Source organism: Gymnoscopelus microlampas (assembly GCF_963454915.1).
Source record: "Gymnoscopelus microlampas genome assembly, chromosome: 6".
In the NCBI taxonomy this organism is placed as follows: Eukaryota; Metazoa; Chordata; class Actinopteri; order Myctophiformes; family Myctophidae; genus Gymnoscopelus; species Gymnoscopelus microlampas.
This window is the reverse complement of record NC_139943.1, coordinates 28,022,915-28,042,914: the sequence shown is the minus strand read 5'-3', so window position 1 is coordinate 28,042,914 and position 20,000 is coordinate 28,022,915. Positions and strand designations below refer to the sequence as shown.

Below are 20,000 nucleotides of genomic sequence, written 5' to 3'. Positions count from 1 at the left end.
TTTCTAGCTGGTTGTGTGTTACAATATGTTCTTATTCAGCCTGGTCGCCAGAGAAAACGTTGTCACAGTACGTTTTGCAGAAACGTACAGTGATAAAAACATTTCTCCCAAAAACGTTGCATGCGAACATGGTCCGCCATGTAGAGTCAATCGTCAAATTTACATCGCATACAAACAAACCCTAAACCTAACCCCAAGCCTAACCTCACAAAAAACAATGCCTAAACGTAACCTTAAACCCTAATCTTAACCCCTAAACCTAACCAGAAACCTAAACGTTGAAACGCAACGTACCTAAAATGTTACATAAGAAATCTAACTCAAGTGGAAGGCAGAGTCCACACAACTATAATGAAGACAGTAGTGAACCATACAGTAGATAAAGTTATAGTTAGTGCTTGGTGTGGAGGGCACTTTGTTCATAAACTAAATGTTTATTATATGCTTTTTAGGTGCCATGGGTTATGCTACACGGAGTCCAGAGTGAAATTCTTAATCTAAATGGGGTGTACCCGCATTATAAAATGATACACTGACTGCCTCATTTGATCAGCAACGATGCCACCCACTTCTGCCAATCATATCTGTATTTTATTTTCCGTATTAAAGAGAGACACTGATTGTCACACTTTCAGCATGGTGACAGATACAAAGATAATTATATATTCTATGTTCCTGTTAAAACACTTCTGTACTCACAGTTCTGTACACGTAGGTGGCGACAAAAGTGACGTGTGTGTGTGTGTGTGTGTGTGTGTGTGTGTATGTGTACTGTACATGCCTACACGTGCATGTGTGTGTGTCACACATGCAGAGAAGAAGCTTGCTTGCATGCTTTCTTACCATTTCCAGCACACATTCTTACTGTGTGTGTTTGTGTGTGCACGATTGTGTGTGTGAATACATATTGCTTTCTTTGTACAGTCTGACTCACTGATAACAGTGATAAAGCTTCTCATCTGTCATCTCTACCTTACACACGCACGCACGCACGCACGCACGCACGCACGCACGCACGCACGCACGCACGCACGCACGCACGCACGCACAGAGTCTGCCAGACAGATGGTTGGTTTCATTCATAGCCCATAAACCCTTTTTCACATGCATGCTACCTGCCTGCATGCGGTTGGCTGGGTGATTGGGGTTGTGTAGATAGAGATAGCAGAATTTTTGAGAGGTATTTATATGTGACTGTATAATTGTTTGTTGTTGTGAGCGAACACAGAGGTGCCATTGTATTCTCTTGGGTTAGATAGTTTCCACACACACATACAGTAGCACGCACACACGCACGCGAGTGCGCGGGTGCGCACACACACACACACACGCACACGCACACGCACACACACACACACACACACACACACACACACACACACACACACACACACACACACACACACACACACACACACACACACACACACACGCAAACTGTTTAATATTCATTGTTGTTTTCTTTTTCTTTTATCATATCATAAAGGACAGCGAATCAATTTAGGCACTGTAGTCACAGTTTTAGGCTTCAAGTACTGCAATTCTCTCTGGTAGTGTATTTTCATGTTTGTTTGGTATGCACACCCCCATAGTTACTGTAAGGAGCAGTCATCCTCCAAGATGATCTCTCCTGGGGATCTGCTGTCACCACTGGCATTCAGGATGCTCTGTCTAGCGTTCACTAACTGATAAGTGCAGAATCAAATCCAGAGACTGGGGTATGTTTTTCTTTGCTTGTTTGCGATGTGATTTCTTTTGTTAAGTTCTTTAGTACTGTCACTTCACCAGAAATGAGATTCAACAGTTTTATTCTTTCGTTGGTTTTGCATTTGGATATTGCCCAGTCAGCAAAGTATTACACACCTGTCGACCCTGGAAGGGGATTCTTTGTTATCCTTTCTTTGGTTTCTTTATGCCTTTCCTTGTGAAGGGTGTTTTTCCTTGCCTTGTCTCTAGGGGAGCAGCAATTAATCAAACTAATCCATTGAATCGATAATAAAAACGGCCCTCACCAGGCAGTATTGATAAAGAAAGCCACTGTACCTTTGTACATAATTTGAGCAGTTCAGTGAAGTTATTAGCTGTACGATGCCTGCTGTCATATCTCCTATTATGGATACTCCCCACTATTAGAGCCCAGTTATTTTTTATTACCCACTGACTCCCACTCCTTTTATATCTCCCTAATATGAATGACAGCATATGAAGTGGATCTTACTGGAACATCTGGTGCTGCATTATTTAATTTTTTTCATCATCTCATCTTTTCATCCCGTTTGAAGTGACATCAAATCAGATTACATTTGGTCTCTCTCAACGCAGCTGAAGCTGGTGGAAAAAATGTAATCACACCTGTGCAAGCCTAGACAGTGACTCGCTTTAGGTGAAAATTTGTTTACATGGTTGCAGATATGCAAGATCAGTCAACATTGTTGTTGCTGAGGGATCAAACATCTTGTCAGGTTCTATCCATTAATCTACAGTACATTTCCTTTCATTTATTAATAATGGACAATGTAAGCACCGGTTTAATAAAATATGCAAGGAATTACACCTCTTGAATTAATGGAATTTAAAATTAGGATAGGATTGGCAGCGCACTATCATCGCGGGGGGCACGGTGATATGGGGGCCCCACAATAGCTCTTGAAACAGGCTGCTCCTGGACTGACTGACTGACTGACACAGACAGACAGACAGACAGACAGACAGACAGACAGACAGACAGACAGGGAAGGAAACTTCAGTGAGCGTCCATGCGCATTAGGAATGAATCACAGCTATGTATAAAAGGTGTAAACCCTGCTGGAAACCTGTATTGCAACATAATTGGTATTGATCGTTTTGACCATGTAATAAATTGATTACATTTCACAGTGCATTGTGAATCCTTACAACAAATCTTATCATTCATCCAAGGGGATAGATGAATACAGCAATAGTACTGACCAATTTGTTGTTTTTAAAAGGGGCGACCAAATCTGACTAACAGAAGTTGTTTAAATTTAGCAAGGAAAGTCATATGCCCTAGGTTTGCAAAGACAGAGTCGTTAGCAGAGTGGCTATTGATAGTGCAAAAACGGGTAAAGGTTTGATTCAAGGTTCAAGGTTCATTTATTTGCCATTTGCATGCTTGCACATGAAACCAAAAGATCCAAAAAGAAAACCAAATCAAAGAATATGACTCTGATTGTGTGTTGGCCCTGTGTTGCATTAAATTCAGAGACTGATTTGTATTATTATTAAAAACTCATCAACATGTATTGAAATCTAGCCCTCATCATCACTTTGTCAAGTTAAGAACTACAGAAGATAAAAACTCAACACATTTAGTTACAAAACCAATGTTTGTGCCAGGTGCACAGTATACTGTATAAAACTATCAACACAGAGAAGAAAGGATTGGCCAGTCCAACCCTGAACATATGCGCTTCAAATGTTTTGGAATTTCTGAGAGAGGCACAGAGAGGCAGAACTGTTTGGCAAAAACAGCTGCTAAACCTGGGGCTGGGTGATAAAACGATCCCAAGAGTAAATTGCGATAAAATGTACGTTGATGATGCTGATTAACTTTAGACATTAATATTCAATATGGAAAGATATTATATAACAGCCTATGAAATAGCAAAAATAAATGCAACAGCCAGTCAGACTGCAGTTTTTGGCTTCCATGTCAAAGTACACGGCCCATTTCGTACTGTGACACATCCTTTGTTTCTTTGAGCGACCAATGGTGAGGAAAGTAGATATGAAAGTGAAAGTTAAAAAAGAGTGGAACAAAGGGGGCATGAAATGAGGGTGAGTGGAGATATCCATACCACTTCCATATAATGGACGTCATATTACCTTCTTTATTTCCAACAAAAGTGACGCAGCATAGATTAAGACGGCCTGCAAAATATGCTGGCTGTCGGTCGGTACCATACCATCGACCCCCACCGGGTGTATGAAACATGATGAAGCTGAGCACAGTGGAGAAAGACAAAGAATTGATTGAAGTGCTGGACTCTAAGTACAAACTCCCACACAGAAAACGCTTTCCTAAAACGTGGAGTGCTATGGAACTTTGTCAAGTTGACAAAGTAAAAACCCCTGCAAGGTCCCTGATAAGGTGCCTCCAAACATGCGCGACAAGTTGAGCGAGCCGCCACTTCTGGACATTTCCGGCCGTTCCTTTGATATCTTCCGGAGCTTTGAGCAGCTGGTGGGCAGTGCCGTTTTTCCGGAGGTGTAGTTCTTTGACTAGTGCTATTTGTACAAGTGAGGACAGAGGAATGTACACTACTCAACATGAAAACATTATGCACGTGTAATATAAAATATTAATATTATCCATATTATCCAGCAATATGAAAACATTAGTGCTCCTTGACAAAATGAAAACACCATTACATTATTATCAATAGCATTAAAGGGATATTTCACTTTCAGAAAAACATTTGGTGATTTTATCATCTACTCAAGCCTTTGTGAACTCGATTCAGTATTTAGATATTTGATTTTCATTTTATCAGACACGCCCCCTTCCTATACAAACCCATTGTAACTTCAAACTCCATTTTAACCATGTTAGATTCATGCACCCTAGCATCGGGGGAACATAAGCCAAAAATAGCCGATCTACAAGCTCACAACGGGTCACAACGCGTTGTAGATCTTGTAGATCGGCTATTTTTGGCAAAGAGATTTGGTGTTGACAGAAAAAAGCGTCCAAGAAATGTAGGTCCGTTTTTACTGAGAATGGAGGTTTTAAGTAGGATGTGAATTACATCAATAATTATGAATGACAGATTCATATGGTAGAATTCATATGTAGAATTAATTAAAAGAAACTTCTCATTTATTTTGGTAAACCAAACAGAGCAAAGTATTCAGGCCATTCACTACAAATAAATAAGGATGTTTACATTTATTGAAATACGTGCGCATGTGTTATGTGTTTGTTTTGGCTCATCTGCCTTGCATTCCCCCTGCAAGAAAACTGTGACAAACCTGCCCATTGGAGAGAACACAGGTCATATCTGTCCTATTGGTTCAGTTGGTGCCTATCACTGCCGGGTGATAGTTCACCAGTGCGGAACCCGGATACGCGCATCAGCTCCGTCAACTTGGCGCATCGGGTCTTTCTGATTTTCCCATATCATAGGAGTGGATGGAACTTCATATGTGTGGATGAATCTATAGAGTTTCCCTTTCCCAGAAGGTGGCATAAACATTCCCTGTTCCGGGTCAGTTTCCTATGGCTTCATTTGATTGGCTCAGCAGCAGATTTGAACTAGAAACACACACAAATGAACACCTTCATATGTTTCACGGAGGCCATTCTCTCTCCCTCACTGGTCCACCTCTTCTATCCTTGTGACGTTAAATGCTTACTTTTAGATATTATTCAATATATTGTTTCATCGCAAAATTCTAAACCAAGCCATGTTTGTAATATTTACATTATGTTATTATATTTGAATATACTATATAAAGTTCAACTTGCTCCTCTTTTCAATAAGAGAGAGATCACGCTACTTTGATACAATGCAACATTTAGTATATAAAGTGTACAAGTTTTGGCGATTAGACTCCAGTAGCATTTAATCGAGCAGGATTAGGAATAGGAGAGAAAGCCCCCAAGGAGTCTAGACGCTGGTGGTGGCAGTGCAGAAGAATCGTCCTCCCTTCGGCTCTTGGACAGCACGGGTGGAGCTGGGGATGGAGGTGGGTTGCTTGGTCGCTGACTGGGAAGAGAGTGACAGTAAGAGGCAGTGGTATTTGATAAACGGAGCCTGATCGCCGATTGGCTGGCTGCAGATAGGAATTAGCACCCGATTGGATAGTAGCTCTCGCTTAGAATTGTGAACGGAAAGATTTTTGACAAAAAATCTTTCCATTCACAATTCACAATTTTCTTTGAGTCTTTGGCATACACCTTAGTTAAGGTTGTGTTCTCTCAACATTTCAACCAGGTCTCAGTTATAGGTTTCTTAATCTGAGCCATCTTAATTGAAGGACATATAGGCCAACAGGGAATGTGAATTAGATTAGATGGTGTGACCATATGGAGAGAAAGATGGCTTGCTAAACACTTTCTTCTGTCACTTCTCACAATGGGAATGCTATTTAGAAAATCACATAAAAGGCTAGCAGGACTGTCACTGTTATAAAATGGGCTATTCTGGGAAATTGATGCATGGAAAGGATCAGGCTGAGGTGAGAGTCAGAGAGAATGAACATTATAAGCCATGCAAAAAAACAAACAAACAATTGCTTGGTTTCTTCTTTGGATCCATTCATTCTATATTAAAATTGCCTAGAGGGCGGGCGGATGGTGGACGGGGGTCTGCCATCAGAATAGCCACCCTGTGTGCCACAGACGCGCCATTGCTCCCCCCCCTGCGTTCCTATTGGCTGGGGTTTAAACAGCCATAACTCCAGTTCCCAGCATGCTAAAGGCCCCAAACTTGTGGGTGCTCTTAGATGGCCAATAGGGACGGGCTGGAATTGCTTAAGCCTCGCCCCCTCTGTGTTCCTATTGGCTGGGCTTAAAATAGCCATAACTCCAGTTCCCAGCACACTAAACGCCCCAAACTTGGTTGGTACTCTTAGACAGCCAATAGGGACAAGCAGTAACTGCTTAAGCCCCACCCCCTCTATGTTCCTATTGGCTGGGCTTTAAACAGCCATAACTCCAGTTCCCAGCATGCCAAAAACTTGGTAGGTGCTCTTCGATAGCCAATAGGGATGGACTGGAATTGCTTAAGCCCTGTGTGTTTAACACTTAAAATGGCCATACTTCGGTGACCATTGCTCTTATCAGCGCAACATAGAACTAGGTTTGAAAATCTAGTTAAAAGTGTGGACCAAAAATAGTCCAAAATAATAAATTACATACATTTAAATCCTGCCAAATAGTAGTTTCGCAGAGGTAGAGGTAGAGGTTAAAAAGGTGACTAAAATGTGTATTGCACTTTGAAAGAGTAGGGAAAGTACACGTATTTTTCCCTGACTCGATTGTGGATTCTCAAAGCCATTTTAGTGTCAGAATGTTTGGAAGATGTGTGGCTTGTGAAGAATGGGTCCAATATTTTGTTCAGGGACCAAGGGGCAAAAGACTCGGTCAGAAGCTGTGTTCACGTTCACTTCTCTCATTGGAATTATAGAGTCACAACCCACTTTTAGTCTCTTAAAGAGGCGGCCACCTGCGTCACAGAGATAAGGGAAGTAAAGTTCATGGCGTGTGTAATGCTGACTTGTGCCACACGTGGGTGAGTGACACTACTGAGTCTATTTTATAGCACCTAAGGCACTATAGTGTAATCTGGACTGTTCATGTTCATGTTCATGTTCATGTTCATGTTCTGTGAATCGCCTGAGGGCGGTGATATCCCATAGTGAGTAGTAAACGGAGAACCGTGGTAAAACTATCCCCACTGATTGCCTTGGATTACCTTTGATAGAAACTTTGGAAGAAGTTCCACCAAAGGAAACCATTTAAAAGACATACAGAGGGTGTCTCCTTCTAGAGATAAACACACCAATTGATATCATCATGTCTGGAGTGAATGAGAGAGAGAGAGAGAGAGAGAGAGAGAGAGAGAGAGAGAGAGAGAGAGAGAGAGAGAGAGAGAGAGAGAGAGAGAGAGAGAGAAAGGACAGGAAGGTGAGGAAGCAAGGACTGTACGATGAAATTACCAGAGAGAGAGAGAGAGCGAGAGAGAGAGAGAGAGATGAAAACAGTAAACAAGAGCGAGATAAGACAGAGAGAGATGAAAGAAAAAAGTAATTTTGAGACAGGCAGCCGGACAGGAAATGACGAACAGGGTGTTATTGTCGTCCAAAATGTTGCAGATATTTAAGTATCCAAAGTCCACTTCCCTCCATCTCATGTTTCCCTCCTTGCGTCACTTCTATACCTTTTTCTATCCCTCTCGCCTTCTCTTTTTGACTCTCCCTCTGATTTAATTCCTTAGCTCTCTCACTTTCTGTTATATATTGGTTCTTGCTTTAATCAATGTAGATCAATGAAAGACTGACACTATATACAGACAGGTTATCATGCGCTTAATACAGTACTAATGGCTGGTAATTGCAGTGGTGTGGTGTTTGTGTGTGATTGTGTGTGTGTGTGTGTGTGTGTGTGTGTGTGTGTGTGTGTGTGTGTGTGTGTGTGTGTGTGTGTGTGTGTGTGTGTGTGTGTGTGCGTGTGCGTGTGTGTGTGTGTGTGTGTGAACCGTCTAGAGACTAGTGGTGCAGATAAGCAGTAACGAACTGGACTGTCGGGATGCATATTTAAACACATACATATCCTCTCATTTTCTTCCTTAGCCTAGTGTGGACACATGCATGAAACTTCTGCACACACATAAACACACCACATCATTTTTTATTGGTGAATTAGTATTGTGGGCATGTACTGTACTGTGTGTGTGTGTGTGTGTGTGTGTGTGTGTGTGTGTGTGTGTGTGTGTGTGTGTGTGTGTGTGTGTGTGTGTGTGTGTGTGTGTGTGTGTGTGTGTGTGTGTGTGTGTGTGTGTGTGCTCATGTGCGTGCGTTTGACCACTGGCTCATCCTTCCAAAGCCACTGTCATGACTTTATTAGACCCATACATCACTGACACAGCACACACTGACCCTGGGTGTGTGTGAGAAAGAGTATGTCAGTGACCGAGACATAGAGACAGATAGAGACGATTTGTGTCAATACACGACTTGGTGTAGGAAGAGAGAGATTTGCACATTATATACTGTGTCGTGTGTGTGTGTGTGTGTGTGTGTGTGTGTGTGTGTGTGTGTGTGTGTGTGTATATACTTCCCTCCATATATATATATATATATATATATATATATATATATATATATATATATATATATATATATATATATATATATATATATATATATATATATATATATATATATATATATATATACAGTTATACAGTATATATATGTATATATATATATATATGTATATATATATATATATATATATATATATATATATATATATATATATATATATATATATATATATATATATATATATATATATATATATTTACATACACATACACACACACAGTAGGTGGCCAGTGACTTTGGCCAGTTTCACTTTCAAAACCTTTGCATCAAAGCAAGTCACACAAACAGAATGCAATGCGTTTTGTTGATATAACTCTTTTTCATATAGAGTCCTATCCCCAAATCCACCATTTAACTTCCACAATCCACATTATCAAAACCATTGGTGTTGTGTGCCGCTTTCCGTTTGTGTGACATGCATGATGCAAAGGTTTTGAAAGTGAAACTGGACCAAGGTCACTGGCCACCTACTGTATATATATGCCCTCTCACCTACGTCGCACCGCCGATCCGACCGATTACTGTATGTCTGAGTCATAGTGTCGGGGGCTTTGTCAGAGTACCCATTGTACCCATCTGTCTGTGTCCCTTTTGTGCCCATATATGGATATCTCTGTATCTGTCTGTCTACCTGTGTCCTTTTTGTTCAGTCTTCCAGCTGAACCTCCGTAAATTAACTTCCATATTAACAGGGAACTGCCCCGGCAAACCCACTGGGAATACCCAACAGTGTGGGGAAGGAGTTGGCTAAAAACACGGCTGGCCATACCCCATATTATCATGTAACCTCAGATTACTAGACTTCTACAGTACCTGCGGAAAGCCTAGTTTCTGAAAGCTGCCGTTATCAGCTTGCCTGGTGTTGCCAGGGTTATTGCACCGACACGCTGATAAGTTGTGTGTTCAGGTTACACAGATAACCCACAAAATAACCAGCATTGGCTGGTTATTTTGTGGGTGAAATAGGCTCACTCTCTCCCGCTCTTTCACTCCCCCTTCCCCTCTCATTCCCCTTCCCTCTCCCACTCCCTCCCTTCCCATAAGCCTCTCTCCCTTTCTGTCTCTCTCTCTCACTCTTTCTCACTGATCGAGCTCTGGTCTGACGTCACACGCAACAGAAGCCATTCCATAACCACATCGATTTGCAGTGACGTTAACCGTTGCCTAACAACATTGACAATGTGCCGACGTCAACCGTTGCCTAACAACACTGCGCTGATTCCGGTCATGTCCAGTCCAGGCTAAAGTGACACGGTGTGCTGAACTGTGAGCCGCCTTGCTGCGGAAGGAACTCAACATGTCAAACATATGGCTGCCACAGTTGCTGCGTTGATCAAATGCTTTCTTCGCCTTGTCTTTGTGACTAGGTGTGTGTCTTTCTGTGTGTGGGTCTGTTCAAGATGAGAGTTGTCTGAACGGCTGGGTGACTCAACATGTCTGTGTGTGTGTGTGCGTGTGCGTGCAGCATGCGTGCCCCAGGGGTAATAGAGAGATGTAGTGTAGTTGGCCCTCCTTTGTCTGCCAGCACCTTGTCAGTGTTTGGAAGAATTACATGCACACTGAACAGCAACCACCTCTCTCTTTCTCTCTCTCTCTACCTCCATGTAGTTCCATGTCTCTCTTTCTCCCTATCCACACGCAACCCTATCGCTAGAGGAAACGTTGTCATTGAACGTTTCTCCTGAAACGTTCAAACGTTTCTGGACCACAAAAGCGGTACATTTTTAGGTACGTTGCAGTTCAACGTTTAGGGGTTAAGGTTAGGTTCAGGGTTCGTTAGTATGCAACGAAAAATCATTTTGGGATACTTTTTTTTTATCACTGTACGTTTCTGCAAAACGTATTGTGACAACGTTTTCTCTGGCGACCAGGCTGCCACACACCACTCTCTTTGACTACTCCGATTCCCCCTGCTGTTTTCTCATGCTCTTCTTTATCTTAGCAAAGTATGCATCAATTTCTCTTTAATCTTTTCCATTTTCCTCCAACCTCCCCTTCCTCAGTTCCTCTCACAGAAACAAAACATTTCCCTATCCCTAATTCAACTTTTTGTTTCTCTCCTCTTTCCTTATCACTTTCAGTTCTTCATGCTTTTGTCCATCCGTTATCCTCTTTCTCTTCTTCCTCAGTCCGTCTTGCTCACTTTGCATTGTGGTCTTCAGGTTAATGAAGCTGAATTGAAGCTTTCAGATCTATCCCACATCAGTAGCAAGCACCAAAACTTATATGAAATGGGATTTACAATTATCTGGTTCATAAGGTGCCACGCTAAAAACTGCAGGAGATTAAGAACATCATCAGTTTAGTAAACAATGCAGGTGCACTTCATAAAGATAATAATGGGTGTTTTAGATGTGCCCAGATCCATTCTTTGATACACACATACGGGTATTTCGGGGCGTGTCCGAATCCGCCATTCCTTCGCCAGGTCAAACAACACAGCTTTCACCATTGGCATTGCATTAGGAACGTACACATTGTTACATTTCTTTTTTTTTTGGCTCAAAACTATGGTTAAGTATTGTACTGCAGATAACTGCAACAACCACCATCTTGCTTTCAACGCCAGGTTGAAAGTTGTCATCTGCTATTTGGACCTTTTAAGACGTAAATAAAATCACAGAGGGGAAATGGGGGAACTTTTGGGATAGTTGGCAATAAAACAGGTGCAAGTATTTACAACATATATCAACAACACAAGGGCTGTTGATATTCAACACCAGTGCATCAGCAAACAATGAAATATTTCAAGATTTGAATGAATGAAGTACATTTAAGTACTACCAGGACTCTCTTATCAGATAAACATAAATATTTCTGAACGCAACTGATGGCCATGCTTGAGGATTATAGTCCAGACTCGGCAGGCGGCCTTTATGGACATTCTTTAAAGGCATTGTAGGGAGTTCAGACATAATCAAAGAAAAAAACTGTTGTCAAACACCGCCCCTCCAGCAGTTCTTTTCCCCGACCACCAGGGGGTGACGCAGGGGGGACTTTTTAAATGAGTCATGCCCAAAATAGGTTGCCTTATGCGGATACAATTCGCGGAAATGCCCGACCCTACGGTTCTCTGAATTTATATTTTTAAATAGGCTCTTTCATGATAAATTGACCACATATATGAAGCTAAACAACTAAATTCTATCCAAACGATTTTTTAAAAGTAAATTATGTGCCTCAAAAAAGAAGTTTGAGAGCGTTTTAAAACCGAAAGTAAAAAGTTGATACGGGCACGGACGCGCACGGACACGCACATGCGTGCGTTAATTTACGACCCGGACATAAACAACATGAACATAAACAGAAGGGAAAATACGGATTTCAGACAGAGGACTGTGTTTCAATGAAGGAAAACACCCCAGCATCATTATATAGTGGCTGATAGAGGGGAAAAAATGCAAAAAATATATATATAAATATTTTTTGATTTTAGGCTTAATGTTCCCTACAATGCCTTTAAATCCATAAAGTGTCATTTGTCTCTTATAACATGCTGGCACGCTTGGCTGAAGCCCCCAAATGTAGATGGCTGACATTAAAAAAGGCAAATAAATCCAAATAACCACAAAATATCCAATAAAGAAGCACCGGTTTGCCTTTTGTCTACGTTTTTTATAAAAAAAATCACGTTTGACGTTACTGTAGTCAGAAGAATATGTGTGGCAATGTGCAAGCAGGCAGTATTTTTTGACAACTAAATGGAACACACCCATTATTAATTTGATTAGCTGCAACTGTATTGCTTGAGAGTGAGAGTGAGAGTGCAATATAAGGTCAGTCTTATCAGAGTGATGTAAAGAGAGCGTGGCAACAACATAAGTCCACAATACTTGATCGTCACGTCCCTCATGTAGACGTGAATTAGTTCCCGGAAGTCCTCTGGTGGGCCATTTGAATGCACTGTACAGTGAGACAGAAGTGCAATCTTTGGTCATTAGTAGTCAATGTATCGATTCACAATATTTATACAGCAGACTGTTACGAACATCACATAACAGTCCGTGGGCTATTCAGAGGCCCATCTGAGTTCTCACTATTCTGAAATGCCATGACTACAAATAAGCCACTGAGTGATCACAATTCAGGTTTTTGGGGTAGAATTGATGTCAGAGAACCCAAAAAGACCAACAAGTAAGAAAAAGTGAAATGTCATGTCATAGGACCTTTAAAGGTGAAAGATTTGATACCCAGCAACAGTCCAGGGTCCATCAACAGTCTTTGTGGTCAGTTAGACTGATAAGTAATGTGAAATGTGAAAACACCTAAGATGTTTATGGATATCATCTACAGTATGCTAATTTTAATAACTCAGTAATGAGATATCACCAATTTGCGAATGTAGGCAATTGCTTGAAATATTGCTTGATAATGGTTGTTGATGATAAGACTGTATATTTGTAATTCACAATTCAAAGTTCCCTTATAGGCTACATTGCAGGTTTTGAAGTCAAAGCAAGATTAGAATACAGTGTTGTACCTGTATTAAGCTGTTGGAGTTCATTTAGAAGCTGGACATGAGAGAAAGACACATTATCTTGTATGAGATTTAGGATCTGGGGATAAAGGGGATATTTTTAGAGTGCAAGCAAACTTGGCTGTCAGCGTGAGAGGGTGTGTGTGTGTGTGTGTGTGTGTGTGTGTGTGTGTGTGTGTGTGTGTGTGTGTGTGTGTGTGTGTGTGTGTGTGTGTGTGTGTGTGTGTGTGTGTGTGTGTGTGTGTGTGTGTGTGTGTGTGTGTGTGTGTGTGTGTGTGTGTGTGTGTGTGTTTGTGTGAGCGACCAGTGTTTTATGCAATTGCTTATTCATGACTGATGCAGTACTGTATATAAAAGAAAGTTCCCGGTTCAGTCCCTTGCTCCATCTCAAGCCGCTATAGATTTACAGACATTTATGATTTGGTCAGTACTTACGGTATTCACCATTTAAATACAGTCTGGATGTTTTCAGTAAATAGATTGACTCACTGACTGACTGGCATCAAGAGACACACACACACACACACACACACACACACACACACACACACACACACACACACACACACACACACACACACACACACACACACACACACACACACACACACACACACACACACACACACACACACGCATGCACTGTTTTGGTGCTTTGCTTTAGTGTTTTGCTGTTAAGAGCAGTAGTGGACTAAAGTAGCTCTTGACTCTGACAGGCTCTCAATCATCTGCCCACACACATACACACCCTCCTGAAGTGCCTCGCTGTTGAGTGTATGAGTGTGGTGATGAGGGGTGTAATTATGGGGTGCTCCTGTTTGACAGTGTCCTGTTAGCCAGCACACTAGTTCTCAACCTGTGGGCCGCGAGGGTATCGCAAATGGCAATTGGCAAAACACTACGGTATTTATGATAATATAACATGAATTAAAACGTGATACCAGTAACAAGCTTTAGGACTCTCTGAAACTGGTGCGATTGGTCTCAATAGAGACATTTAGGGTGTTTCTTGAGGACACACTACATACTACATAGTGACTGCACCTGTTTCAGGTAACACTATGTTTATTTGCATCTGTGACATTGTAATGTGATTCAAATGTTTGTTATTGTTTTTCATTATGTATGTATTTTATATGCTGTTATCAGTGCGTCTTTGAAAAAGAGAGCTTGCTCTCAATGGGCTTCCCTGAATAAATAAAGGAAAAAGAAAAAAGAAATAAAGTGGGCCCTGATCCAGAAAAGTCTGAGAACCACAGAGCTATAGCAATACTTTTATAACTGCTTGTTTGCTGTGTCTTTTTGTAAGTCTTTTGTGTATGTCTTTGTGTGAGGGTTTGTATGGGTTTGTTCCGCAGAGGCTAGCTATTTATAAGAGGGTCTGCGTGTCTGTCTGTGTGTCCAGATTTGGGGCACCTGACTAAGTAAGTCACATCAGCACATTTTCCAGTTGGAATTGTATTCCTTTTCTGGAGCGACACTTGTTGAAATGGCTATGTAGTCAAAAGTATAAATTAAGCCTTTATATCATATCAAGGCCACATGAGACAACAGGCTGCTCACGTCTGATTGTTTGTGACATCACCTACCTTTAGTATCTTTATTCTAAGTTTTAGGGTGAAGGGTGGGAGCACATATAGGTTTTTTGGTTGGAAATGTAGTCTATGTTATGTTGTGAAATTTTAAAAGAGATGTGTTTTTGTAGTGGGTAGATATTCAGTTCAATATACTGGAGTTAAACTGGTACATAACAGTTACACGGCCTCCACTGCAAAATTGGATTTGAAGACATATGATGATCTAAATATCACAATGTTCTGTAGTCTACATAAAAAAAAGTTTTTTGTCTTGTCTGTACTTACTGTATGTGGGTCACTTTGACATGGTTTGCCTTGATGTCAGTGGTGTTACACATTATTACCATGTTTATTCTTTTCAGATATACATTTCAATAATCAGCCATAAATATTGATTTAGCCTTATCTAGTCTAACCCTGTAGGAAGAAGGGCTGCAGGCCTCTTAGTTCAGCAAATCCGAGGGTTTGCATTCACTCTGGGGCAGCTAAAATTGCATTTGGGGATGGTTCTGGGACAGTGGTGAAAAAAGTTAGTCTGGAGCCCTGACTGGATCCAAGAACTTAACACATAGTTCACTAGTAAGAGACCACACCTCTACTTAAGTTTAACAATTTAGTGAAACGTAATGAGATGAGTGGAACGGGATGAGGAACCCAAGGTAGGGCAGGGGCGTAGTCTCGGGAGCTGACGGCCATCGTTGCTCTACTCAGGGAGCGGTAGGTCATCTCTACTCCGTCACTGCTCCCCTGGATTCCTAGAAAAGTAGAGACAGAAGGAAGAGGAGCGAGAATCGAGGGGGAAGGAGGAGGTTTGGGTGGAGGAGGACGAACTTGAAAGCAATGAATGGCAGAAAGAGCCGATCTGCAAGCACAGTACTCACAACCCATGTTTGGTCTGTCGTGAAGCAGAACAAACAAGTCGGTTGAGAGATCGCAGGTGTACTTATACTGTGGTGATTGCAACAAGGATTGCCTGTGGTGAGGGGAGGCAGGTGTCGTGGATACGGGTGATTGTGAATGGGGAGTGGCTATAGAGTGAAGATAGATGTGGTAGATAGGGAAGCGATTGAGAACGGGGAGCGGCCGTGATAAGCAGAGGGTGGTCTCCACCATAGACATATAGGTAGACGCCTCCTCTGGCTCTGAGGCGTCTGTATCGTGGGCGCGCTTCCGCTTCCGGGGGGCAAGCTGGAAACTTCCGCGTGCGTCACAGAAGGGGGCGTTCGGTAGGCCAATCAGAGGCAGGTGGGGGCGGGACAACTAGATTCTGACAAGTCCTGGAAAAGACATGCTGTGATTGGTCAGTATTCGACACGCTGTGATTGGCCAGTTCCCGTGCCCCCTCTAATATGGCGGCCACCATACGATACAGGTCGCTCCAACAAACTGCAGAGGCCAATGAGGTATCTAGGTTTCTATATCTATGGTCTCCACTCCTGAACCTGCATTGTATACAACTTCCTTCATGGACAGGTTGCGGTCAGTGTGTGTTCAAAAGGCACTACGCAATTTGTTGTACATTGTTTCATGTACAGTTGGCCGGTTTGTGATGCACACATAGGCTTTCATGTCAATTCTGTGAATAAAAACATAATAATTCCTGCTTTTTGCAGGTATTTTTTCTTCTTCAGTTATACAGATGCAGTATTGTGATGTATCACAGATGTAATATATCGATTATCACAGATATCGTGTTCTAGGGCCAAATATCGTCACAGTATCAGACTTACTCGTACTGTCCAACCGCCAAGTCAAAAAAGAAACAATCCTTGCTTCCAATATACACAATCCCCATTGTAACGCATTTCCCTTTCCCTATTGACACAAACATGGCGACTATGGAGGAGGTTTTGTGGATGTATCCATGGATACATACATGTACAGTATATACCTCACTGGCTGCTGCTGCTCATTGGAGCGATGTGTCAACACGGCTGTCATATTAAGAGGGTTAAGCCGTGCCTCCTAATGTGTGTATTCCCCATGTGTGTCTAATGAAGCAGGAGGTCTCTCCTCAATTAAAATCATCATATCTCAGTGAATTCCTAACCCATTCTCAAGCAGTTTGGTTTGTTAGAATTTAGAACTGTCAGACACTGTAGTTATGTTATGATATATATGATATATGATACTTTGTTTAATTAAAAATATCATACCAAAACACCTGATCATACATAGATACAGTAGTAACAGTAATTGTTAAAGAACAGATTTTCTTTTGGTCTCAGATACTTACAACTCGGAGTTATGGCAAGCTGCCCCTCTCAAGAAAAAGTGACATGTTGTCTAGCCCCTTCATGTATAACAAACAAATAATTGTAAACTTGCAGACAACGTACAGAAATATGAATTAATGCAGAGTACTGACGGAGCCTCTCCATCCGTATCCATAGCCAACGTGTACAACTACTGTAAGTTTGTATCTCCAGACTCGTACAAAATCAGGCTTATATGTGTCGTGGTTTATTTTATACTTCAGTATCTGATAGCTGTAAGCTAACCAACTGGCATGAAGCCTTATGTCAGTGAGGGATGAGGGATGGCTCTGGCCAATCAAAATCAAAATCCACTTGGATACTCTTGATGTTTATGGGTAATATCCATTTGTGTATAGCCTTTTTAGCTGGTGGGCTCACTTGGGAGACAGAGGACCAGTGCCAGGTGACATGGGCCACCAGGTTGTGGATGTGATGAATTGGATGAGAGACAATCTAGAATAGAGTTGACTGTTCACTTTCCAATCCCTTCATATTGTTTTTTCTACCTCCAAATATTTGGTGAGTCAGACAATGAAGGGCATGTGTGTGGCATAGTATGTGTTTTTGTGCTTCTGTGTCTCTTAACTAATCACAGTTAAAGGACCATACCAATGCAAATCATTTGCAATACATTTTCTGTTCATACGGTAGCTTTTGCCATGCCACATTTACATAGTCTCTGTTAATATTTTTATTTATTGTATATTATTTATCTGTATCAGTAATTAAAACATTACTGAACAGAACATACCTGTATATTAGAGTCAATGTTGGCTAAACATCACTGAGAAGCAATGTTAAGAAGTCATGCTGTTATTGAACTGTTTACAGACTTTTCAAATCAATCCATGCTTTTAAATGCTTTAAAACATTGAAATAATGAAACATTGTCCTCCATGAAAAAAAAGAAACCTTACTGTGTTGGAATACCCATCTCACATAGGGATCGAGTCCGTGCAAGTCTATTTTCATATTGCACTGAAATGAATAGAATCCAGTTAAATTGCTTTCTACAATATCTAACTAAGTATGCTTTGCAAAATGATCAGCAGTCAATGGGCTAAATAGGCCAGACCACCAGTGTGGTCTTTAAAGCTCCTGGGGGTGGAAATGCCCATTTCATAATCACAATGAATGATTGATTTTTACATGGAAACCAGTATTTTGTAAATGTTTGGTGTGTGTGTGTGTGTGTGTGTGTGTGTGTGTGTGTGTGTGTGTGTGTGTGTGTGTGTGTGTGTGTGTGTGTGTGTGTGTGTGTGTGTGTGTGTGTCGTGCGTGCGTGCGTGCGTGCGTGCGTGCGTGCGTGCGTGCGTGCGTGCGTGCGTGCGTGCGTGCGTGCGTGCGTGCGTGCGTGCGTGTGTGTCTGTCCTCCCTCCCCATTTCTGTAACGCCTTATTCATACTTTGTTGCACGCAATAGAGTGGCTATTTTCTGTGTGTGACACCGGCATGCATCTATGTATAAAGTTGAAATCACTGTAACCCTGTATGTCATCTCCAGGTGAGCCTGATGCACAATGGCTGGCCGGTGATTTCGGCATTCGCCGGTGACCAGGACGTGACGCGCGAGGCGGCCAGCAACGGTGTGCTGATCCAGATGGAGAAAGGAGACCGGGCTTACCTCAAACTCGAACGAGGAAACCTGATGGGAGGCTGGAAATACTCAACTTTCTCTGGGTTCCTGGTTTTCCCCATGTAGAGGAGGAGACGGGGGGGACAGCGGCCGGAGCAGGAGGAGGAGGTGGTGACGATTGAACGGACGCTTAAGGAACTGGAGGAGACCGGAGAAAGGGGGAAGATGGGGGAAGAAAAGAGGATAGAGAAGATGAAGAGAGTGAAGTTGGTGGATTGGGAGGGGGGGGTGACAATGGACTTCTGCTTGGATGCTATGGAGGAGAGAGGAGGAGAGAGGGAGGAAGGGACCTGGGTTGATAGAATGAGAGATGGGATGTGACAAAGAAAAGTATTAAAGTGGTAATCGGAAAAGATAATCAAGGGGGGCTCTGGTAGAATAGGTATAGTACATGTTCAGTTGTGCAGCCGGTTTTGACACCTCCCTCTCTCCTTCTAGTCCTCCATCCATCCATTCATCCATGCCTCGTTCTACCCTCTCCGCAGTTTTGACTGAAGCTTTGGACAGCCAAACTTTTTTTATTCTCAGCCGGAAAAAAAGCGAGCAATTGTTTCTCAGTGTTCTAAAGGCCAAGTGTTTTCACCCTCCCCTCTTTCACATCCATCCATCCATCCATCCATCCATCCATCCATCCATCCATCCATCCATTCAGCCATCCATTCAGCCATCCATCTTTCTCAGCATAAGCTTTACATTTTCTGTGTGGCCATGTTTTTTGTGCTCTGGATGTCACAAATTGTCTGACTAAGCCCTGACTTTGGGTCTGCCTGAAGTTGAACCAAAGTTTTTAAAAGGGGGAGAAAATCTAATCTGATGATAAATCAGTGGCTAGCAGTCCTGTAACACTGTAATTTTCTGGTTCATATGATTTATTAAAAAAGTCATATTCCTGCACCTTTGCCTGTACCTAGACCTGTATACCCACTCCCATTTATTTCATATTTAATACCTATGGGTTTCTCTATTTCTCGTCCAACCCTGCTCTCCCTCCATCCCCAATTACTGTCATGTATTTCTCTCCAAGTTCTATTATATTTATTTTGTCCTACTATCATATTCCCTATGTGTATTCACCTTGAAACATTTCAACCTGTCCAAACCATTTCTTTACCCATTTTCTGATTAAATGCTGGTAGTGTTTAATTACTGGATAGAAAAATGAAATATGTAGATATACTGTAACATATCATATATTTGGGA

The 20,000-nt window shown here is 41.8% G+C and overlaps 1 protein-coding gene across 1 annotated transcript in view; it reads left to right on the top strand.

Annotated features, from left to right (window-relative positions):
• Positions 1-18,866, top strand: part of cbln1 (cerebellin 1 precursor) — a gene marked incomplete at both ends in the record, with an annotated part of 25,797 nt that extends 6,931 nt beyond the window's left edge. Inside the window, one exon of the mRNA XM_084059821.1 lies at positions 18,669-18,866. Within this exon, the coding sequence (XP_083915947.1) occupies positions 18,669-18,866 (198 nt within the window). The remainder of the gene's footprint in view (positions 1-18,668) is intronic.
• Positions 18,867-20,000: the final 1,134 nt, after the last annotated feature.